The following is a 26093-nucleotide window of genomic DNA, read 5'->3' as shown; positions in this document are numbered from 1 at the left end:
AAACCGATCATCTCATGGGCTGCGTTCAAGCGGCAATTGACGACGTACTACAGATCCCCTCCGCTGAAATCGTAGTCTTGGGTGATTTCAACGGGCACAATGCCGAATGGCTTGGATCACATACCACAGACTACGCAGGGCGATCTGTGCATAATTTTGCATTGGCGTATGGTCTATCCCAATTGTTTGAGTCGCCAACGCGGCGCCTTATTGCCGTCCTTATTGGATCTTCTGCTGACTACTCATCCCGATGGTTACCAGGTCTTTGTCGACGCCTCTCTCGGAACGTCCGACCATTGCCTGGTCAGGAGTTTAGTGCCTATCCGACGCCAACGTCGCAGACCACCAGCGACCCGCCGCGTTTGGCACTACAAGTCAGCAGATTGGGATGGGATGCGTTCCTTTTTTGCATCCTACCCTTGGGGCAGGGTTTGTTTCCCTTCGGATGATCCTAGTGCCTGCGCCGTTGCAGTAGCCGATGTGATACTACAGGGTATGGATATTTTTATACCAAACTCTGTAGTACCCATCGGTGGCAGATCACAGCCCTAGTTCGATGCGTCAGTTAAAGCAGCATCTGACTGCAAAAAACAGGCGTATCGAACTTGGGTTGCGGTGCTGGGCACAAAGGATCCGAACTGCAAAGTTCTGAAGAGGAAATATAACCGTGCCTCCAGATTTTTTAAGCGGCAAAATCGCCCGTGCGAAATCGAAGCACGTCGTCAAAATTGGCGAGCAGCTTTCCAGTTACCCGACCGGAACACGCAAGCACTGGTCGTTCTCGAAAGCTGCTCTTGGTAACTTCAGCCAGCCGTCCATGCCGCCGTTGCACATGAGGAATGACACCCTTGTCCATCCGATCCAAAAAAAAGGAGACAGTTCGGATCCGGCAAACTACAGGCCTATTGCTATTACCTCCCTGCTCTCCAAAATCATGGAGACCATAATTAGCCGTCAGCTCTTGGTATACCTAGAGGGTTACCGGTTGATCAACCACCGACAATACGGGTTTCGCCATGGTCGGTCGGCAGGTGATCTTCTGGTATACCTGACACATAGATGGGCTGCGGCTATTGAAAGCAAGGGGGAAGGCCTGGCAGTTAGCGAAGGCCTTTGATCGTGTATGGCACAAGGCGCTCCTCTCCAAACTTCCATCATTTGGGCTTTCCGAGAGCTTGTGCAAGTGGACCTCCAGCTTCCTCACTGGGCGTAGCATACAGGTCGTTGTCGACGGATATTGCTCGAACCCGAAGCCCGTGAATTCTGGAGTGCCCCAAGGCTGTGTGCTGTCTTCCACGCTGTTTCTTCTGCATATCAATGATATGTTGGACACCTCCAACATTCATTGCTATGCAGACGACAGCACTGGTGATGCCATATACACGGGCCATGCAGGTCTCTCTCGAGAAATCGTCGACCAGTACCGGGAAAAACTTGTGTCTTCTATCGAGTCCTCTCTTGAGAAGTCGCGGAATGAAGAAAATTGAACCTTATCCAATTTAACCCCCAGAAGACTCAAGTTTGCGCGTTTACCACTAAAAAAACCCCATTTGTCGTATCACCGCTCTTCGACAACACTTCCCTCAAAGCCTCGCCTAGTATCGGAATACTGGGTCTCGAAATATCGAGCGATTGCCAATTTCGTGGTCATCTGGAAGGCAAATTGGCTTCAAAGATACTGGGCGTCATTAATAGAGCACGGCAATACTTCAAGCCGGCCCACATACTAGCGCTCTACAAAGCGCAGGTCCGGCCACACATGGAGTATTGCTGTCATCTCTAATCTGGCGCACCCCAGTATCAGCTCGATCCATTTGACCGCGTGCAACGCAGAGCAGCTCGAATTGTCGGGGACCCAGTGCTCTGTGAACGGCTGGATCACTTGGCGTTGCGTAGAGACGTCGCTTCATTGTGTGTCTTCTACCGCATTTATCACGGGGAGTGTTCCGAAGAGCTGTTTAACCTGATTCCTGCCGCCGAATTCCACCTCCACACGACACGCCACAAGTTAGGATATCATCCTCACCATCTGGATGTGTGGCGGTCCTCCACAGTGCGGTTTTCAAGGAGCTTTCTTCCACGTACTACAAAGCTGTGGAATGAGCTTCCTTGTGCGGTGTTTCAGGGACGATACGACATGGGTACCTTCAAAAAAAGCGCGTACACCTTCCTTAAAGGCCGGCAACGCTCCTGTGATTCCTCTGGTGTTGCAAGAGATTGTGGGCGGCGGTGATCACTTAACAACAGGTACGCTCGTTTGTCCTCCTATTCCATAAAAAAAAAAAAAAAAAGTGGTTACCTTTTTAGTTAAAAGCTGTTGTGGTTGTGTTAAATATAATCATGAACGGCAAAACTTTGACTCTTATTTACCAACAATCAAGCAAATCCGTGGATTTATTGTACTACATGTACACATTTTACGTCGTTAAGATTGCATATAATAGTTCTACTGTAGATGCCAGGTACTCGGTCAGGGTCAGTTCAAAGTTATAAAGAAGAATTACTTATTATTATCATTTATCTCCTGTATAACTTGTTTATAGCGGCGTCGATTACGTCATAATTATAATGAAGTAGGTACATGTAAGAACTTGACACATGAGCACAGACTTTGAACTTTTGTAAATTTATTTTTCTCTATTTTATTTATGTACCCTACATGTAATTGAATAAGCACCCATTTACAATCGGCGTTACGAAGAGTCCTGGGTGCAGGGGCTGTCTAACCGAGGATGAAACTGTCACTCATGTAATTCTGGAATGTGCTGAGGTGGCCAACCAACGGGCAAAAACCTTAGTAAATACAAGGTCACTCCAGGAAGTCTGCGAACACCCCAGGAGTGTTCTGAACTTTTGGAAGGAGCTGGGCTGGTTGGAATGACTGGTCAACAGTGCACGCAAAATGGACCCAAATAAGCGGTCTAATTGCGGAAACAAGAGCCCTTTAGCAATGCCAATACCAATATCTCAATTGTTTTGAAGCTTATTATCTTAATCGGCAAGTTCATAGTATTTTTTTGCCCAACTTTGGACAAATCTTTTTTTTAAATGTATCTATGTCGAACAGATTTTTGTATAAGGAGAAAATGTCAAAGCACTAGTAATTTCGTCTGTTCTAAATTTCACTCATATCATATTTACTCGTTCTAAATAACTAGAATAATCTCCGACGATCTTTGTCTTTTAAAAATTAAATCGTTCCGTACAAACGTTTCTTCATAATGTCTGCCGTTTGACCTTAAAACAAAATCGTTCTAAAACGGTCTGTTATAACAACATTTGCATAATTGTTCTCCTTTGCTCTAAAGCGTACTTAATGCCCTCGTAAATAAGTACATTAGTGGGGATGCAACGTTGGCACAATAAATAACAATCACTTAATTTCCTTGGGTTTTGTTTTTTTTTTATTATTTATTTATTCAGGAACAAAACAGTCTTTTACAATAGTGAGTTACAAATATACATAAACTAGAAGACAAAACAGTTCCATAAATTAAGTACTTATTATGTTTACAATGGACAATAAAGCAAAACAAAAAACAACATAGATATTTTAAACCAAAAGTAAAAACTACAAAATTACAATATACAAAACGAAAATTTAAACAGTTATAAGAGTATAACAGGACACAACAACAATTATTTTATGAAGTATTTAGAGTTATTAATTTTTTAAATTGAGTATAATATCACCTACTATTTTCTTATATTTTTGTATATTTAATGAAAATATATCAATTTCAGTAAGATGTTTATTGTACAAACTACAAGAGCGCCTCACAAATGTATTTCCTTTATAATTGCTTTTATAAGGTGATACATAAAATGTAATCTTAGAACGCGAGGAGATTCGCGGTGTTATAAATTTAATTAGATTTAACAAAGATGCTGAGTCAAGCTTACTGTTAATAATTTTAAATAGAAATATTTGATCGATATAGTTTCTTCTGTTAATTAGTGGGGATATTCTGTGCCTTTGTAACGCAGTGACATAATCGGTAAGAATATGCCCAGTCCGGTATTCCAATGATCTTAAGAACTTATTTTGTATACCTTCAATACGAGCCATATGAACCTCGTACTGAGGGTTCCAAATAACGCAAGCAAACTCGAGGATACTGCGGATGAAAGCATAGTAAAGAATTTTGAGTGTATTTGGTTGCCTAAATGGTTTTGATAGGCGTAATACCATTCCTAATTGCTTATAAGCCTTAGAGGAAATATTGTCGATATGAAGATTAAAGTTTAATTGAGAATCAAGAGTTACACCTAGGTCCTTAATACTGTTGACTCGTTGTAGTTTCTTACTAGAAAGAAAGTAATCAAAGACAATTAAATTACGTTTCCGGGCAAATGTTATTGAATAACATTTATCAGGATTTATAAACAGTTGGTCATTTTCACAAAATAATTCAAATCTTTGTAAGTCTGATTGTAACTGAACGCAATCTTCTCGAGATTTAATTATTTTATATATCTTTGTATTATCTGCATAGAGCAAATGATGAGAGTTCCTAAAACACTTCTCTATATCATTGACGTACAGTATAAACATAAAAGGCCCTAAATGTGAGCCCTGTGGTATACCCGAAGAGATTTCAAGGTGTATAACCCATTAGTGCAACAGCTTGGCTACGATTGGAAATATAAGAAATCAACCAACGAAGTAAGTCCCCGTGTATACCGAATTTTGACAATTTATTAATTAGCGAGTTATATTACGAGTATATTGGGTTTAAAGTATGAAATTGCGGTTTTGTCCTTAAAAAATTTTACATTTTTGTAAGATAAAATATATTTATTTAATCAAAGTTTACATCCACGTTATATTTACATTTGTGCCATTTCACTATAAGGTAAGTGTAATAGTATGCCTTTGCGGACTGGAGTTATTCCAATGTTCCCTTGAGATTCGGTAATCGCAATAATATTTATACGATCATAAAATCACACGATTCAACTTGCCTTACAATTAATTCATTTCACTGCCAGTTCCACATGGTAAGGCGATGTTCTTTGCTTCTCTATGCAGGGAAATTATGGGTCACCCATATTTGAAACTACTTTACTGATTTGAATTTTGATGCAAATGGATCAATATTGTAGGATACTCTACCTTTTTATTTTATACGTGTGGAAACCCCCACGGGCCGTCACCCCACCGGGGTTTTCGGTAGGGTGGTGTGTCGGAATCGAACAGACTAAAACCACGCGGTGTACCCACGGACGAGTAAAAAAAGAAGTTATCCGTGTCACCTTACATAACAGTGAAGCACCAAAACAAGCCGGTAAACGTATAAATACAGCCGATCGGCCGCCATTATGAGATTTGTCATCGTCTGTGACAGATCAGTTTGCGTCGCAATAAAATATTTTGAAAATGCTGTCGTGCGTTGTGAAAACGTGTAAAAACAATACTATAAAAGTATTTGTGGCCATATATGATTATTTCTTGGCATTACTCTTGATTCCAAATTGCAGTGGGGCCCCCATATTGAAGGATTGGCGAATAGGCTTAGTTCTGCAGCATATGCGGTTAAGAAAATCAGAAGGTTAACTGACATAGATACAGCGAGATTAGTATACTTGAGTTATTTTCATAGTATTATGTCCTATGGTATATTGTTATGGGGCAGTGCGGCCGATATTAATACTATCTTTGTGCTGCAGAAGAGGGCTATTCGCGCGATTTATTACCTAGGTCCTAAAGAATCATTAAGAGAAAAATTTAAAGAAATAAACATTTTGACTGTTGCTTCTCAATACATTTTTGATAATGTTTTGTATCTTCATAAGCACATTGAGGAATTTTCTAGAAACTGTGACATTCATAATGTTAACACGAGGAACAAACATAAACTTGTTATGCCTACTACTCGGTTGGGTCGAGTTAGTAAGTCTTTTGTTGGGCGATATATATGCTTCTACAATATGATCCCAGAAAATGTACAAAACAAATGTGTTACGAAATTTAAAAGAATTATTAAAAAACGTTTGTGTGGGAAAGGTTATTATAGCATAAACGATTTTCTTAATGACACCACGGACTGGGATTAAAGCGAACACCCTCAGGCTCTTTAATTATTAATGTTTATTGTACGATATTACATTGTAATCCATATTTTATATAAAAAAAAAAGCCCGCTGAGTTTCTTGCGCCCATTCTTCTCAGGTCTGAGGCAGTCTCTTTTGAATGGGTGGTAGATTTTGACGTTCAATAAGTGATTATAAATCCTATTTTGAATAAAAATATTTGAATTTGAATTTGAATTTGAATTTGAATTTAAGGGAGAAAAAATTGTGTAACTGGTATCCCCCGTAACCGCACACACACTAGCATAAAGGTGCTTCACTTGTTAATATCACAGCGCGAAGTCCGCGCCTTGGTAGGAGGAGTCCGGGAACGGCGTTATTAACACATCCGATACTCCTCCATAGGAAACTCTACCTACGCTAACATCAAACCATGTCGCTAATTCCTTGGTAATTTCCCGTTGTAGTATAAGCAGTCCAGAGCAAGCACTTAGTATTTACCTTAATGCTTGCTGATGGTATATTCTTCAAGTCGAAGCTTCTCCTACAGGAACTATTAAACCTTAAATAATTTATACATGTAGATAGCGCCTCTTGCTGCTAGACCTAACCGATGAAAACAGCCCCTGTTTATTACTTTAAGGTGTGTGAAAAGCTACGCCTTACACTCGCGATCTGTCAACCTCAATTTTTTCGACGTGTTCACAGCTGTCACAGTCTATCGTATAAATTATCTATGCCATAAATAAACGTTACGTTCATAAAAAATATCTTCTAAAACACAGCTCATATAAAAAAGAGAATATTTTAAAGCATCTTTTACATATATATTCGAATGAAACAACAATTGAATGTGAAACAATACAATCTTTTACATTTTTTAAATCGAGAATGTAGCTGTCATAATATGTCTCGTAGCTGTCATGTCAAATAATTTCATTCTTTGTAATCTAGCACCAAAAAGGTTTTATTTTAATCCAAGGTAGCAACAACGTCAAAACACCGTTCCTTTACTCATTACTTGGCAGCTTATCTCAATCTGACATTGGCTCAGTTGTGGTGACAAAAGCCACAAAATATAGAATAGAATAGAATTATTTTATATTTGCAGAGAGTTAATTGTATACATAAATATTTTCGCAAGTGACTTCATTTATATAACCAAATGCAACACTTTATCGCGTATACATATTCTAGGTTGCATCCTGATGCAAATAAAAGGCCTGCCTTATTTTGGAGAATTCAATATACTTTATATTATATTTAATATAATTTACCTACAATAAAATAAAATGAATCGCATGCCTAAGCCTACCTTTATACTCTGAGAAACATTTTATAAGTTAAATTCTCAAAAGTTTTCAAATTTAAAAAATTAAGACTCTTTCTCGATGTACGACAGGTGTCTAGTCTTGGACTTACTCTTGTAGAAAAAAAACATAAGATAGTATTGTTTGCGGATGACATTTCACTGATATTCAAAAAGCAAAAAAAGCAAGTTACGTATGACTAAGTTAACAATGTATTATCTGACATTATGTGGGCACTAGTTTAGTTTAGTTATAGACGACAAATTTAGCCGAATGGTTAGTGACGTTGACCACTACGCTAGAGGTCCCGGGTCCGAATCACGGTAGGTGGCAATCATTTATCACAACAATATAGATGTTTGTTTCCGACTCATGGATGTTTATAAGTATTTATGTATGTTTAAGTAAGAATAATAGTGTATTAGATATATTGTTGTCTTGTACCCATAGTAGTACAGGCTATGCATAGTTTGGGGCAAGATAATTTGTGTAAAAGTGTCTCAATATTATTTTATTATCATTTCAAATAATGTTTTATGTTAGAAAGTGCTGAAAGGGAGAATAGAGAAACTAAAAAGCATTACAAGCTTTGAAAAATGAAATATTTAAGAAAGGGTTATTTGAAATGTTTCTGGTTACAAATTATATGCAATGAAGTACAGAAATAGTATATTGTGATACAAATGAGCTAAGGTGCTCATTACACACGAGGTGGCGTAAATCAGCCGAGTGTGACTTATAAGCAAGTTGCTCACGAGTTTCATACCCATTTTTTCAACACACTTGCGAGAAAAAGACAAACACGTATTGCATAAATCGTTTTGAAAATAATGGGAAATGGCGTGCAATTTTTTTTTTGGCACGCGCCAAAAGTTAGGTGCTGCATTACATACAGCCTACTTGAAAATTTATTTTAGTGATAAAATGCATATATTCTATAACAAATTATTGCGAATTATAAATAATTTGATAATATTAAATGTTTCTTCGTCTTAATTATAGACACGTTTTATTATTCCAAAAATTTTAATGGATTTTCAGCGACATAAAACCTCTTTGTTGATACAAAAAAATGTATTACCCGGTTAAATTGAAAATGCTGTTAACTCTCATATAATTTGCAGTTAGATCTACCTACTAACTTAATTTTGTAGGGATAATTCTATTATTCACACGTGTGTAATATTATTATTCACATGTGTGTTATAGTTCGGTTTATGACCCTAAGAACGTTCTTATAAGGCTCAATTTACGACCAAGTGTAATGAAAAAATAATTATAACATAATTGTTTCAGATGAACAATACAGACATTGGACCTTTCGAAATGAATCGTGGCGTGGAGGACGTCCGACAGCTGGGTCATATTACGTCCTTCCAAGATATGACAGTCATGAATCAATGGGGTGATCCCTACTGTGGGATGATAAACGGTTCAGATGCCACAATATTCCCGCCGATTGATGAGAAAAATGTCCCCAATAGATTGTATATATACGAACCAGAAATTTGCAGGTACACACAATCTAGTTAACTTTGTTTTGATAACTGAGACTGACAAACTTATCCTAAATTATCAAACGTTATACTAATTACCAAATTTACACTTCTATAAGTACTTAAAATTTTGAAAAACACCGATTAATTTATTTAAACGGCTTTAGTCACGGTTCACGGAACTCACTCAACTCACCCTGATGAAGAACCTCCGAATGGTCCGAAACCAATCGGTACCCACACTGAAGAAACGTGAATAAAGCCGTGTTAATAAATAAAGTTATAATGTCTCACGAATTATGATTTTATGATATTTACGATGAGTTTCGTACATCTTAAATTGCAAATGCCACTTCCATATAACCTACTATGCCTTATCTTATCCCCTTAAGGGTGACATTTCCAAATGCCTAGTGCTCTAATGTGCTTCTATAAATGCTCATAGGTCCACGATGACGTCCACGCTACTCTGCAGTATTATCAATACTCGCACAATAATATGGTTTCAATTCCATGGTTCTCGTTGTAAAAGGAAACTAATTTGGAATCATTTTAAAGATAGCCACCGTACAACAATATGGTTATCGTTTTAGTTTTTGGGGAGGCTGAGATTGCATTTAAAATCATTATAAAAAAACTGTTTAAAAAAACCGATTTCAAAAACTGAAAGGTAAAAAGTAACTTAATAAAGATTTAATTTAATACACGTCTTATGCAAACCTAATACCTTTAATATTCATAAAATACTACCTATTCATAGGTTTGAAGTCGATGCCAAGCCAAATTTAAAAGCAGGTAAATACCTACACTCGCCACGCGGGTACTGACTGCTTTCCTATAGCACGAAACACGGAACAACAGCTATCGTCGACTAACTGACGCCATTACTGCGTATGTGTGATAGGGACAGGGATATAATCGCTCGCTATCGCAATAATTAACTCAATAAGCGTCCGTTTGTTTACATTCTTTATCTAGTCTCGTTGGCCTTATTATAGTTCAAACAAGAGTTCCTGTTTCTACGACGACCTTCGCCGGTTTCAAAGCTTAGACCATCATATTTTTTTTAATAATCATAATAATAATAATAATAGCAAAGAGCCTCGACCATCATCTCAAGAGGCTCTCACTTAATAACTGGATAAAGGGTCAGTTACAGAAAGCAGCTGTTTTGGGATCGGCACGCATCGTGCGGAAGTTCCTCAGTCTGTCGCCCTAACCACCGGCGGAATTGTCGTGAACCAACGCCGGCGGGACTCTATTTTTTATATTTATATTTGTAATATTGTTTTTTATAAATATGTTATATATATAAATGTAAAAAATAAGATAAAATTGTAATAAAGAGATAATAATAATAATAAAAATCATTTCAAGTCTAATAACATTATATGGTACAGACATAAAATACACTTAAAAGAGTTTTGTGTGTGTAAGTGTGTGTGTGTGTGTGTGTGTTAATATAATAACCATAATACTTATAACTATAACTTACAGGTCAATATTTGCAAGTCTGGTGGATCAACGTGTTATGTTCAACATGACTACGTACTACTATGAAGTAGATAAAATGGCGCTTGCTTCAAAGAGTGCCAACCCTGACAACAAATGCTTTTGTGACAAGTAAGTATAACGTGCTGGCGTTTCATGGTTTCTTATAAAGTTAATGCTTGGTCTGTTCCATTTTGTTAACAAGAGTATTATAAATATTCCATTCTTCCCCGGAATATTTTTTACCAGTGGGAAACTTCATTGCACGTTCTGCCGTGAAATAGTTATGTGCAAGCATTTTTGTGTTTTGGTTAGAATATAAGTCATTAACATTACCATCAATTTCATAGTTTGGTTTTCAATTCAATCAAGAATCCTGAGCGGTACTGCGTTCTCAGGGCGTATCACTTACTAACAGGTGAAAGTCTTATTATTGTAGACACTACTTCTCATAAAAAAATTACGAATTAAAGCAACACGTACGTGTTACACGCCGAAACAATAATCAAGTATGGTAGATGAAATACAAGTATACAGGGTTACCTTGTAAGTCGACCTAGATCCTTTATGCGGCTACAGTTTAGATCATTTCTGACTGATTTGACTATGAAACACCCTATCCTAAATCCAATGGTTTTCAAGATAATCTAATTTTAAGGTTTTTTCATAAAAAGTCATATAATATTTTTATTTATATCAAAATATAATATAATATTTTTTTAATTGAAATGGAAAGAACAATTCATCTTCTAAAATAAAACGTATAAACAAACATACCAGAGGCTCAGATTACAAAAAAGAGATACAACAAAAGGCAAAAAACGGACTTTTTATGAAAATACCTTAAAATTAGATTATCTTGAAAACCATTTGATTTAGGATAGGGTGTTGCATAGTCAAATCAGTCAGAAATGATCTAAACTATAGCCCCATTAAGGATCTAGGTCGACTTATGAGGTAATCCTATATAAGTCTTATATATTTAAACGAGCAATTCTTGTATTTTTTTGCAATTTGAATAAAACATTAGTTAGTCAACAAATATTAACTTAGACAAATAACACGGAATAATAAAATCACAGAAAAGTGTTGATTCCTCATTTACATTCCCCTTCTTTCATTATTCGTAACTCGTAAGTCGTAAAACTGGTAGCAAATAACCTACTGAATAAGGGCGAAAATTTAAGAATACGAGGGGCACACAGAAATGATCGGGAATAGAATATTTCCGATTGAGTTACAACCTTTTTTAAAATTTGAATACTGGCCTCTTAGAACCTTAATGACATTCATACAATTAAAATAAAAGTTCAAAAACATAAACTATGTTGGTTTAAAGTTGACACGTCGTTGACAGAAATGGAGCTCACGCATGAACATTTCCGTGCCATAATTTATCACAATTTTCGTCGCGGCTTATCTCAAGATCAATGTCTCAGCGAACTTGTTTCGATTTATGATGTTGAAGCACCGAGTCAAACGAAAATATACCGCTGATATGCCGAGTTCCGACGCGGTCGTATGTCGCTCAGCACTGTTTCTTCTGCAGGTCGACCAAGAACAGCGGTCTCGCCTGAAAACATCGCAGCTGTGCGAACTATTGTATTAGTTGACCGTCATGTGACATACGAGCAGATTCAGGCTGTTATCAGTATCGGAATGAGTGCAATTCAGTCGATATTACATAATGAACTTTGTGTAAGAAAGCTAGTTTCGCATTGGGTACCCCACAATTTGTCCGAAGAGCAAAAAGCGGCTCGTGTAGATTGGTTCCAGAATACTCTGCAACGCTTCAACGGAAGGAAGTAAAATGCCGTTTATAATATCGTCTCATGTGACTAATCAGAGATTTATTCATACGAACCTGAAAGAAAACATCAGTCAGAAGTTTGGATCTTCGAAGACGAGGTCTAACCAACGAATGTGGTTCGCTCCCGTAGCGTGTAAAAGAAAATGTTCGCTACGTTTGTCTCGAAAAAGGGGCATGTTGCTACAATTCCTTTACATGATCGCAGAACGGTTACCGCTGAATGGTATATCACGGTTTGTTTGCCAGAAATGATAGCCGAACTCCGAAAAAAAAAACCCGAAACGTCGCATCATCTTACATCACGAAAATGCGCGCTCCCATACGGCTCGGAGACAAATGATTTTTTGAAGCAGGAAAACGTTGAGCTGATGGGCCATCCTCCGTACAGTCCTGACCTGACCTCAAACGATTTCTTTACATTCGCTAGAATGAAAGATTTATTACGCGGTCAACGGTTTGAAGACCCCGAAGCAGCTGTGGAAGCGTACAAATCAGCCATTTTGTCAATATCAACTTCAGACTGGAATTACTGTTTTAACGATTGTTTTGCACGAATGGAAAAGTGCATTAAGTTGAACGGAGAATACTTCGAAAAACAATAAAATACAATTTAGCTATACCGTGCATGTGGTTTTTCTTATTCCCGATCATTTCAGTGTGCCCCTCGTATTTGTTTGAAATTTCATGTAGTATTCATGGAATTCAATACGGTAGGTATTAACCTAATGTAAATAGTTCATAACACAATTTTACTTAAATCATATCACATTGAATTGAATTTACAAGAAATATCCTGAGTTCTATCGCCGTTGGGAAGATGCTCTCAAATATATAAACGCTTTTTACTTTGACTTTGGAAATAAAGTTCTATCTGTCTTTTAAAAGCGAGTTATAAAAAGACGCAAGAGCAATTATTAGTAACTCATTATTGATAAATATCGTATTAGGTATTTCTTATTTTCATGACATATTTTGTTTATATGAGTAGGTAGGTATATATGTTTTCTTCACCATATTTTTATGTATGTATTTGAGTATGTGACAAAACGTGCAAATTATATTAAGTGACATAATTCGCTCATAACAGTTGCACAATGAACAGATTCGTAACATATTTAAAAGACCTAAACTCTATCGTAATACGATATTCAATTACAAATACTTTTTTTTTACAATAGGATTTTAAATTAAGAACTTTCTTACAGCCCCGACCACATCGCTGTACAACAAAAGCCCATTGAATAGTCTAAAATTTTAAAAAATTTCAGGAACTGGAGTAGTAACCACGACGGCTGTCTAATGATGGGAATAATAAATCTAAAGCCATGCAAGAATGCTCCGGTCATCGGGTCCTTTCCTCACTTCCACCTAGCCTCCGAGGAACTCTTAAATTACTTCGCGGGTGGAATCAAACCTGACCCAGAGAAACACAACAGTTTTGTCTATCTCGAACCGGTGAGACGTTACACATTATATTCATTTTTTAATAGTAAATGATCACCTCCGCTCAGCATGAACAATTATCGCTTTATTTCCCCCCTTTGTCTTCATATTAATGGAACCTATCATCAACCGCTAGCTCTTGCACTTTGAAGACCCAGCTGATTAGCGATAAAAGAGCGGAAGCGGTCGAGTCAAAGGAAAATGTGTTAGCGGGTAGTTCCGACGTAGCGAAAGCCTTTATACGGATGTGGTACAAAGCGCTTATTAAGAAGCTGTCTCCTTATGGGCTTCCCGAGATGTTATGCAAATAATCACTAGCTTTAAGGCATCCGGAGCGTCTAAATTGTTAACGAAGAAGCATGCTGTGAATTAAAACCCATAAGTGCCAGTTTCCTGCAAGGCTACGGTCTATTCACTACACTGTGCATGTATCAATGATATGCTGCAACTCGGTGGCATTCATTGCAATACAGACGACAGGATGGTGAACGCTTCTAATACAGGCCGTACCCAAAATCTCGGGATAACGTCGACGGGATATTCAGTCTCAAAATTGGACCGGCCTAACTAAGTGCAGTTTAACCCTCAGACATAGGTGTGTATTTACTGCTAAAGTCTTCCTTGGCATCTCATTGATTTGAGAATACCCCTAACTGCCAAAGCATGTATTAGCGTACTTGTCGTCGATATATTGAGCGTCGTAGGCACAGTAGGCACAGTCCCAAAAAAGATTGATGTGCTCAGTAAAGCGACACAGAAGTTCACTTATATTCGCCTGCAGATAAGTAAACCGCAAATTTGGCCTCACATGCAATTTTAGTTTTATTTTTATAAGGTCTTTATTAATGATAAACTTAAAGTCTCGAAAAAATAGATACTATAAACAATCACTTCATAAAAACTACTTCACTTCGACGTAAATGGTCTTTTTAAAATACTAGCTGATCCAGCAAACGTTGTATCGCCATATTATAAAGTAATAAAAAAAATCAATAATTAAAATTTTTGGGGTATAAAAATAGATGACAACCGATTCTCAGACCAACCAATTTCATCGTACTACAATATTATATTCGATTGCCATCTTGCAACCCTATTGCGGATCTGTGGATGGGACAGAAAAATACGTAGGTCACACTAAAAAGTTATGCGTAACTTAAAAAAAAACAACATGTTAACCAAAATATTATGTTTATTGCTTTTCAAAATACTCTCCTTTACATTTTAAACATTTTGTCATGCGATCGAACCATTTTTAAAACAGTAGGACCATAGATCTGAAGGCATGTTTTCTACGTGCTGATTGAACGCTATCACTGCCTCTTCGAAATTGGTAAAAGTGAAATCTTTGATTTTGGAGAAAATACAGAAATCACAGGGTGCTAGGTCGGGGCTATGTGCAGGATGGGTGACGAGTTGTACTTTTTCGGAGCGTTGTGATGATATAGGAGAACGCGGCTTTTTGGTCGTTTTTTGCGAACTTTTTTTAACACCCAGGGTAAACAAATGGTAGAATACCATTCGTCATTAACACTCTTTTGATCTTCATGTGGAATTGTGCAGATGGGTCCCGTAGCTGATAAAAAAATGCGATCATTTTATTACCAACGTTTCTCGCCTGTCTCACTTTTGTTGGCCTGTTCTCATTTTCAAACACCCATTCACAAAAATCCTTTTTTTTTCGGATTCAAAACAATAAATCCACGTTTTGTCTCCTGTGAAAATGTCATAAGCAGCATTACAATGCCCGTGTTCGTACTCCATTAGCATCTGTGAGAACCATTCCACGCGAGCCCGCTTCTGCTCCGCTGTCAGTTCAGTTCATGAGGGATCCAACGACAACAAAGTTTCCGAACTTTCAATTCTTCGTGCAATATTTTCTGAATTTGGCTCAAACCAATCCCCAATATTCCTCGAATTATCTCATAGCAGTAGCCACATTACTATCGCTGTCGGCAGGTGAAGACCGCCCTTCACGAAATTCGTCGTGTAAAGAAACCCGACCTCTCTCAAACCATCGCCTCACGGTGCTCAAGCAAGGTGCTTCTCTCCAAAAGCATTTTAAATACCCGCTCGTCTTGCGGAGAGAGAGAACTTTTAAAATAAAAAAAAATCATCGCTCTAAAATCTTTTCGACTTAATTCCATTTTCGTTGCGTACGTAGTTGCGTAACTTTGATGTGTGATAAAAAACAATTGACAAATGATTTCCCGCCTATGGATTTTTTATATTACTAAGGTTATAACGTTCAAAAAATATAACCTTCGAAATTCAAATAGTTCCGATTAGCTAGAAGTGCAAAACGTTTAGTGTGCCCCAGCCCCCAGGTATTTAGGATTTAGACTTATAAATTACTAAATTACTGTCACTTTCATTTAGTTCACGTAGCGTTTTGACTAAGTATATAAACCGTTTTTTTTTTCAGACAACCGGCGTGGTACTTAAGGGTTTCCAGAGGCTGCAGTTCAATATAGAGTTGCGCCAAATTCCGATGATTCCACAGCTGGAGAATGTTACGAGTGGGCTTTTCCCTTTAATGTGGGTAGAAGAGGTAAATATACAATACTTCATACAAATATATTTCTACAGACATTTAGATTTTAGTATTTTTTTATGAAAATAAGGGATGTCCTTATACGTCCTATTATATTTATTCAAGTAAATCATAGCTACGATCTATAATTAACTTAATTAATTAAGATAATTCTCGATTCGATTTGCACATCAACGTCTTTTCAGTGACACGACGCCATTTTGCTAGAACATCCGTTTTGTATTAATATTTGTTTTGGAAATAAGTATAAATTAAAATAAATATTATTTATAGAGTCCTTATACATCCATTTATAACATGAGATGGATGGAAACTAATTGCATAGCCTATCCGGTCAAATATGAGCTGGTACTTATTTATGACAATGAGGGACGAGACTTTCAGCTGATAGTCATTTATACGCCCTGCCCATTATAATGGAGTGCCTCTAAGGATTCTTGAAAAAACGAAAAATTCTGAGCGACACAACTGCGCTCGTTACCTTGAGACATTAGTGTTAAGTCTCATTTGCCCAGTAATTTCACTAGCTACGGCACCCTTCAGAGCGAAACACAATAATGCTTACACATTACTGCTTCACGACAGAAAAAGGCGCCGTTGTTGTACCCATAATCTAGCCGGCATACATACAGTACCGTAGTGAATAGCAATGGTGTTTTGGATGTAATATATTATATAAATTCCAGGGTGCAACTATACCAGACGACCTATTAGAAGAGCTACAAGACTCGCGTAGATTGCTCGACTACGTAGAAACTGCGCGTTGGATGTTGCTTGTAATTGCAACCTTCAGCTGTATTTTCGCCGCAGTCTGCGTCGTGCGCTCAACCGGCGCACACGTCTGGCCGAGAAGAAGCGATTTTCACTTACGCCCGGGGAATACTATTGTTGTTAATAAAAGTCGTTAGGATATGGTGGTTTTAATGATATTGGTTGTTAGGTATTTTGGTCCCATGATCCATGAATGATTCGGTATTACGGGGCTACTACGGTAAATATAGGTATAATAATTCGGACATCAAAACATTGCAACATTTACCTCAACGATAGTACGACTCCCATCACTTTGATGAATGAATTTTCATTATTTAATTATGAAAAATAAACGATATCATTTTCATTATAAATGAATAGATATTTGTTTAATCTCAGACCTTATTCGTAGCAGCAATCCGTAGCTGTGGAATAGATTAGGTTATACTTTCATTTCTGTGATTATTTTTCATTGTGATAAGTGTTAATAATTATAAATTATATTAAATCCTCGATGTTTTTTATTCCCACTTCCAGATATTTTTGAAAACTTTCGACGGTTTAAGAGATATGTTTTGTGACGTTGTTTATTAATGAATTAATTAAATTTATACTTTGCAAATGATAAAGCTCATGGTCGCTCAGAGGGCAACGGAGAGGGCTATGCTCGGAGTTTCACTGCAAGATCAAATCAGAAATGAAGAGATCCGTAGGAGAACCAAAGTTACCAACATAGTCCAAATGATTGCGAAACTGAACTGGCAGTGGGCAGGGCACAAAGTTCGATGGACAAATGGCTATTGGGGCAGTAAAGTCCTCGAATGGCGACCACGTAACGGAAGACGCAGTGTTGGTACGCCCCCCACAAGATGGACCGACGATTTTTTCAAGATCACCAGAATACGTTGGATTATGGCAGCACAGGACAGACAGAACGTGGAAGAAACACAGCGGGGTTCCTTTTTTTCATAAAAATGTAATATCGTACAATAAAATTTATTATTTAATAGCCTGTGTGCAGTCACTCCATTCCCAATCTGTGGTATAATTAATGGTCATTTATGTCATAGTAACATTTACCACACAAACGTTTTTTAACAATTCTTTTGAATTTCGTAATACATTTGTTTTTAATTTTTTTGGGATCTTATTGTAAAAGTATATACTTAAATTGACCCATAAGAGACTTACTAACTCGACTAAGCCAAGTAGAATTCATAATAAGTTTATGTTTGTTCCTCGTGTTAACATTATGGTTATGACAGTTTCTAGCAAACTCACTTACATACATAACGTTATCAAGAATATAACAAAAACGGTGGCTGAAATAAAGAGAACAAAAAATATTTTTGACATACCCTCATGTATCACAATGATTCGCCATACCTACCTACTATGATTTACTACTCCGGGAGAAATAAACAGAGTTACACTTCCAGATGGGTTCCAGGACATGCTAGGATCGAAGGCAATGAAAACGCTGGCAAACTTGCAAGAATTGGTGCTAAAAGAACTCAATTTGGCCCTGAACCCTTCTGTGGTGTCCCAAGGCGTCTTGCAAAATCAACCCTTGATACTTCATGTCCACAAGAGTGTAATAAACAAAATCCTCATCCAAGCCTTTAACAACACTGCTGCGTATGAGGCACTAGGGCTAAGGGAAAACTTACGCATTCTAAGGGCTCTTCAGTTTAAAGAAATACCAGATGAAACCCCGCTACACATTCTCTCTGAATGTGGTCCTTTAATGCGTAAACGTAGTATTTCTTTAGGAAGTCCAATTCTTAAACCACTTGAGATGAAAGATATAGTAAGATTCATGAATAGAATCAATCTTAGCAGTAGTATAGATAACAGTGGCTATCACAATAGATCACATTGGTCGCAGTGAAACAGGGCTGCACTAAACTTTTGTTTTTATGAAAATAAGAGACGAGACAAGTAGGACGTTGAGCTGATAGTAATTGATACGCCGTGCCAATGACAATGTAGTGCCGCTCAGGATTCTTGAAAAAACCTAAATATTCTGAGCGGCACTACAATTGCGTCTCCTTGAGGCATAAGATGTTAAGTCTCACTTGCCCAGTAATTTCACTAGCTACGGCGCCCTTCAGACCGAAACACAGTAATTCTTACACATTACTGCTTCACGGCAGAAATAGGCGCACCCATAATCTAGTGCAAAGGAGCCTCCCACTGGTAGAAAACTGAAAGTAAACTGTACCAAAGCCACTTTACAATCCATAACCATACTATGATTTAACGCTGACGTATAGCTTTAAAGAGTTTAAAGTATAAACAAAGATATTTATCAAATTCCGTTTAATAAAAACAATATTTTCTTAATCAGAATCGGAGCCCGTGCCACGTCCGCTAGAGTGATCGCTCTCCATATCTTCGTCCTCCTCTATCTTGGGTGCTATCTCGCTCACGGCCTTAATACAACGTATTGTGTACTTGTTGAAGTCGCAACTGAAATAGAAATATATTCTATAATAAGTTATATAGGTACATTATTATAACTATATTATTATAATATTATTAAAAATAAATGACTAAAATGTAAAACTTTCATAAGCTGCATTTATACACTCATATGAAGTAATAATTATACAAATAAAATTTGGAAACAAAATTTTATGAACGATGCGGGACTCGAACTCACGACCTCTCGCGTTTCGTGCGAGTGCTCTCCCAACTGAGCTAACCGTTCGAGTGACGTATCGTTTATAAAATCTTGATTGCTTTGTTCAACTCACAGGTTGTCGCTTCATCTACAGGATCTCGGATATTTGCATATTAGGAAATTGACTTGAGATGTCGCTCTTGCTAATCTAAACAATATCGTTTTTAACTTTTATTTATGTAATTAATATCAGAAGTGAGGGTTATCACTTTAAAGACATAACATATTGTTTAAATGTCACTATTGTTCATTGTTTCGCTTCGTAGCGCGAATTTCCGCAGTGATTCATTTAGGGCACGTTGTGATCAAAGAATCCTTATAGTTTTAGGAACAATGCGTCTGTCTATTCCTCCAGCTTTTATTTGCGATGTAACTTAATAGTGGGGTTTTCACAAGAAATAAATGCAACATTTCTCTCATTTCTGTTATACAATTTTTATTTATGGAAAACGACGACAAACGAACATACATAAGGGTCATCTGATAGTACATGATCACCGAGGCCACTACTCTTGTACCAACAATAGAGACAACAAGAGAGTATTGCTGACTTATATTTGACACAATTTTACACAAATTATCTTGCCCCAAATTAAGCATATAGCCTGTGTTATGGGTTACAAGACAACGATATATTTAATACAATATACTTGCTTAAACATACATAAATACATATAAACATCCATGATTCGGAAACAAACATCAATATTCATCATATAAATGCTTGCACCCACCGGGATTCGAACCCGGGACCTCTAGCTTAGTAGGTAGGATCGCTAACCACTCGGCTATACAGGTCGTCGTATATTTGACGCTTAGGTTTTAGCGGGCTGTCTTCCGCAAGTCGACGTCTTATGTGCCTATTTTGCGTGATGGGTTGACGGTATTACTCCTGCCCTAGTAAGCCCAGTAGCCCAGACGACCTCTGTCTTCCGAGGTATTATGCCCTATATCTTGCCACCTTGACCCTCAAGAATGCCTGGGCGGCTGTTTCTTCGCCGCTTTCATCATCAGCGTCGGATAAACGTACAATACAGTTGTTGCACCCAAAATAGGATAATTTATATTTACAGTTTATTCTCTTTTACTTTTTATGTAATATTCAATATTTAAAACGCTTTTAACTTTAAACACGATTCATATATTGGATGGAGTACCTTACAAACTAATTTGTTATGTATATTACAGCCATTGTAAAATACTCTATTGATTGAAAAGAGTGGCTGTTGAGTTTCTTGTATGTGCTTCTCTCGAGCTCTACTTTTTCCGAACATAAGATGATAGATTCAGTAATTTAAAAGAAATATTCAAAATTTAAAAGAAGTGGTGTCACGTGAGTATTTTGCCCATTTCTCCCCTCATATATAAAAAATTACTCAATATGAGTAAGTAATATAGATCTGAGTGTCACATTTAAATGAGGCCACAACATAGAAAACAATTACTTAAGGTTCTATAATTTATATTAAACTTATTTCAGTATTAAATAAATTTTATTTTGAAATATAAATATTGATTAATAACTCATTATTATATATTACAATTTTTTTCCAAGACAAATAAATAGGCACCTTTTTTTTTTTCAAAGTCAAAGTTTTTATTTGCATAAACATGTTAGATTGATGTTACATAAATATTATTAAGTACATGTTTGCCACATTTATGATGTGCAAATTTAAAAAATACATTTCTAAATCATTAGCTACAATTATATAAATTAAACAAAAGATTAGTAGCAGTATTATATAGTATATAGTCAAGTTTTTAGTTGAAAATATTCGTCTAATGAATATAAGCAGTTTTTACTAAGGTATATTATCAATTTAGATGAGAAATTCCTATTTGACGATACCTCTCTTATTATTTTTGGGATGTGATTATAGATTTTTATGCACATACACAAACAGTTTCTCTGAAATAATGTAGTTCTACAGCAAGGTACTTGTAGTTTGGTGGGGTCCCTGGATGGCAAAAGAGAAGTGTTTTCCTGTTTACTGAATTCGCTAAAATTTTTTTGAACAAACATACAGCACTCAAATATGTATTAAATTCGTTTGAATGGCTCACTAGTAAACCCTGTGCAGAGCTAATTAGGTTTCCGTCAGTTTTAAATTTTATTTTGTGTTATTGATGTAAAGAAATAAAACAACATAACTTATTCAGATCCTGTTATCGAGAACCCTGCATTTTTGTTAGAAATAAAGCTATATTTTGGTTTAAATACTATAAATGTCTATAAAATATAATATTGACACACTGTTTACACAAATTATCTTGCCCCAAGTTAAGCATATATAGCCTGTGTTATGGGTTACAAGACAATGATATATTTAATACAATATACTTACTTAAACATACATAAATTCATATAAACATACATAAAAACATTTAAACATCCATGACTCGGAAACAAACATCCATATTCATCATATAAATGCTTGCACCTATCGGGATTCGAACCCGGGACCTCTAGCTTAGTAGGTAGGATCGCTAACCACTCGGCTATACAGGTCGTGAATATTAAAATATGTATATTATTATATATCAAATATGTTTATCCATTAACAGTGTGAGTGACTTCATGGATCCACTGTACTCAATAAACTCTTCGGCATTACTTAAATTTAAATATTTTTTCACATAAGAAATTTCAAGTTTTGAGTGTCTTGTTAGATCATATAGACTGTCACCCTGAGATTTATAGATTTAGTGTCTCGTGTCACTATCATTTCCGCGGAACCCTAAATATGTCGCCCAATAACTCAGTCACCCAATGCCACAAGCACTCATATGTTTCCACTTATCAGGTGATAACGTCACGCTTATCTTGTTATCAGGCCGGTATGAGATAGTGTACGGGTAATCATGATTTATTGATACACTGTCACAGCTGGCGAGGATAAGTAAATCTTGTGGTTTTGGGGATATTTTTAGAATGGACAGCTGTTAATGTCAACTTATGAGGAAGTGGCCCTGAATTCATAAGCGTGACTCGTCATACAACGACGGCTATCTCTCAGAGAGGAGACCGAGCACCAGGGACATAGGACACTCAGCATAGATTTCGACAGTCTAGAATCACTCCACCTCATAATTATAATTAAAAAAAAACCGGACAAACCCGAGTCCGACTCGCCGACCGAGGCTACCGTACATGATATTAGGGACCTTCAAGTTCATTCTTCACCAGAAACCGAAAACTGCATCATAAAAATAATTCAAAATCTGTTTAAGCTTGTGCCAATGAAGCCCTTTCATTCAATTCCTCACAAATCAAAATATAATATGGGTTAAAGTATGAAATTGTCGTTTTACTGTAATAGGTACTTCATTTTGACATAGACCCTTCATGGTTTGAGATTTTTGAGTGAAAAGTTTTTTCACATGATACCTATGTAGTTTTTCTTTTAAAAAATGTGCAACATTCTACCATCGACTTCCAGTTTTTTTTATTCAGCTTAGACAAGAAAGATGGATACATCGAAAATTCGAGTGTTTTTTAATACGAGTTCCGACGCGGAACTAACGCGGCAGAAACAGCTTGCAATATCAATGTTGCGTTTGGAGAGGGGACTGCTAATGAATGCACCGTGTGATTTTAGTTTAAACGCTTTCGTGATGGAAACTTTGATTTGAAGAACGAACCACGTGGAAGACCGCCTACGCAGGTAAATAACAATGAATTGAACGATGGTGGAAGCCGATCCGAGCCCAAGAATTAGCAACAATATTGACTCATTTGCGTCAAATAGAATGAAAAAATATGAAAAATGCGTGCCTCATGATTTGACTGATATGCAGAAAGAAACGCGTGTTGAAACTTGTGTTGACTTGTTGAATCGATACAGAAATTAAGGAATATTGGATCGAATTGTTACTTGCGATGAAAAGTGGATTCTTTTCGATACCAGTAAGCGAAAAATGGAACGGCTGACCACAGGTCAATGTCGCAACAGTGTCGTAAGGCAAAGCTTACCAATAAAAACGTCATGGTAACTGTTTGGTGGTCTCAACATTGTGTTATTCCCTATGGCTTTCTCCGATCTGGTCAAGCAATAACACGGCACATATCAACTGTGCTGAACTTCAAGCAATGATAAAACAATGATGAAAATAGCAGTGAAACAGCCCCGACTCATGAAACGATTTTCACCATTATTGCTCCAACTTTTTACTAAATTGGATTAGTTGATCATAAAGAAATCTTAATGTAGATAAAATTTCTCCCTTAAATCAGTAAAATCTGACCATTTCTTTAGGATAAATCATATGTAAAGTACCAAAGTTGCGTGAAACAGGCTGCTTATTAGTTGACGTCCAAGTGTTTCTCAATACAGTAAAACTCCTGTAAATTCGAACACTTAAATTCTAGTTCCCCAAATTTAATTTAAATACTCGGAGTTCTCAGTCCCATCGCCTTGAATTTATATGAGTTCTACCGTAGATCGCGCTGTGCAAACGACGTCAGATAGCAGAAAAAATTAAATTTTAATCAATACAGTTATTGAGGGTAGCATAATAATGAAAATTAACATAACCGAATATAAAATTAAAAGAAATAACTCGATTGAAAGCAACAGGAACAGAGATACCCTCTTTGTCGAGTTAGTAGTTTTTGCGGCCTATTCCCTAAGCACCAGAAGATCGTGGTTAGGAAAATACTTTAACTCTTTTAATCATCGTGTCGATGCACGATAGTACAGTTTGAAATTCATGATTAATTCGTGAGAAAAGAAACGAGATTAAAATTTGTCCCAAGGGATAACGAAAATGATTTCTTTTCAAACGTCCAAAGTGTGAAAAGTGCAATTTGCCTAATGGCAGGGGCGAAGTATATTGAAAAAGTAGGTATATATAAAATACATCAAACGGAATGTACAGAATTTACTTAGAAAGCTGAGAGTCTTATTGTGTAAAACGAAACAATCTTTAATCAAGATTGCAAGAATCTGGTAACAAATTACGAAATAAGAGTCGAAGTAATGAAAATTACTTTATTTGAGGAATTTCAGTTCATTGCTATTGATAAATTTCAATTTATATATACAGCAAAAAATACATACGACTGAAATCATAAAAGAATCCCGATTCCTGATGCTCGAAGTTCAATTCACATAAAATTATTTTGGCTGAAGGTAATGCAGCAGAGTTTATGGTCCTAATTTTAGTTTTTCCGCAAGGATCATAAGCGGCACATCGTAATTATTATACCATTTTACAGTACGTGAACGAATTGTTCGTCTACTAACTTCATCGTATGCTTGTCAGTATATTTAGTAAAGAAGACGTCACCAAGCAACAAATGTAATTAGTGCTCGAGAAACTAAACTCTCGTCCCAAGATGGACACGTGTTGCTCATAGACTAATTATTATAAGAGCCACCAATCATTAATTTATGCTCCGTTAGGCAGAAGTGGCTCAATACGTAATCAGTGTTCAAGTGCATAAGTTTGACCTAAACGATGGTCGATATTAATCATTATCACAATTCATACACAGATGGGGATCAGCCCATAATCTAATATATAAAATTCTCGTGTCGCGGTGTTTGTAGTTAAACTCCTCCGAAATGGCTTGACTCTCATTCTGATTCTCATTAAATTTTTTGTGCATATTGGCTAGGTCTGAGAATCGAACAACATCTATTTTTCATCCACCTAAATGTTAAGGGTAGCCCAGCCCACCCCAAAATTTAATTTTTTATTATTTTGACATTTTTTAATTTTATTTTATTATGATTCAGCATTAAAAAATAGATGCAACTTCAAAATTTCGCCCTTCTACGATCTATAACTATTTTTGTATCGCGATTTTTATATTATTCTGTTCCATCTACAAATCCGCTAAAGGGTTGCAAAATGGCAATCGAATACAATAATTGTAGTACGATAAATTTGGTAGGTCGGAGAATCGATTGAATCTACTTTTTATACCCCAAAAACTTTTTAATTACTTTATATGACAATACAACGTTTGCTGGGTCAGCTAGTAGTGATATATAAATTAATGCAACCTATGGCGTAGTATACCACGATGTGACCAATCACTTTGCGTCCATCTTTATAAGACTCACAGATGGAGCATGTGATTTTAATTTTACGGGCGCCGCTGTTTTGTACCATAAGAAAATATGGTAAGAGTACTTAGCTCTAGACACCACAGTTAAGACATATTGCTACGGTATTGGATGATCTAGACAGCACCTTAAACGTGTTGTCTTTAAAACTCAAAGTAGTTTAGTAAAAATGTTGCTGCCAAAAAATTTTAACAATGCACAGAGAACTATGATATACCTACTTGGAAATTAACATTTACAAATAAAGTTAACTTATATTTTAAGTATCGTAATCGATAATAGCAAAAAATTAGGCCTCTCAACGGCAGACAATGTTTTAACCAAATTCCTATTTCGGCATGGAATAGAATAGAAAATCTTTATTATTATATCAAAAATTATAACGCCACACACTAATTTTATCTGTAAATAACATCTAAGAATACTCAATCAAATTAGAG

General features: G+C 36.5%; 2 protein-coding genes across 3 annotated transcripts in view; one reads left to right on the top strand and one right to left on the bottom strand.

Moving 5' to 3' along the window:
- LOC126977008 (sensory neuron membrane protein 2-like) overlaps positions 1-17400 on the top strand; it is a 54211-nt gene extending 36811 nt beyond the window's left edge. Inside the window, exons 1-6 of one of the 2 annotated variants that reach the window (XM_050825650.1) lie at positions 7562-7666; positions 8640-8857; positions 10337-10462; positions 13409-13595; positions 16009-16134; positions 16824-17400. In XM_050825650.1, coding sequence (XP_050681607.1) covers positions 8640-8857; positions 10337-10462; positions 13409-13595; positions 16009-16134; positions 16824-17045 — 879 coding nt within the window. In that variant the 5' untranslated portion in view covers positions 7562-7666 and the 3' untranslated portion in view covers positions 17046-17400. Of the gene's footprint in view, positions 1-7561; positions 7667-8639; positions 8858-10336; positions 10463-13408; positions 13596-16008; positions 16135-16823 lie in introns of those variants that run through there. The other variant, XM_050825649.1, reaches the window with a different exon arrangement.
- Positions 17401-19197: 1797 nt separating this feature from the next.
- LOC126977000 (periodic tryptophan protein 2 homolog) overlaps positions 19198-26093 on the bottom strand; it is a 37263-nt gene continuing 30367 nt past the window's right edge. Inside the window, exon 17 of the mRNA XM_050825633.1 lies at positions 19198-19362. Within this exon, the coding sequence (XP_050681590.1) occupies positions 19233-19362 (130 nt within the window). The 3' untranslated portion in view covers positions 19198-19232. The remainder of the gene's footprint in view (positions 19363-26093) is intronic.

Source organism: Leptidea sinapis, chromosome 43, assembly GCF_905404315.1.
Source record: "Leptidea sinapis chromosome 43, ilLepSina1.1, whole genome shotgun sequence".
In the NCBI taxonomy this organism is placed as follows: domain Eukaryota; kingdom Metazoa; phylum Arthropoda; class Insecta; order Lepidoptera; family Pieridae; genus Leptidea; species Leptidea sinapis.
This window is presented reverse-complemented; position numbering and strand designations above follow the sequence as displayed.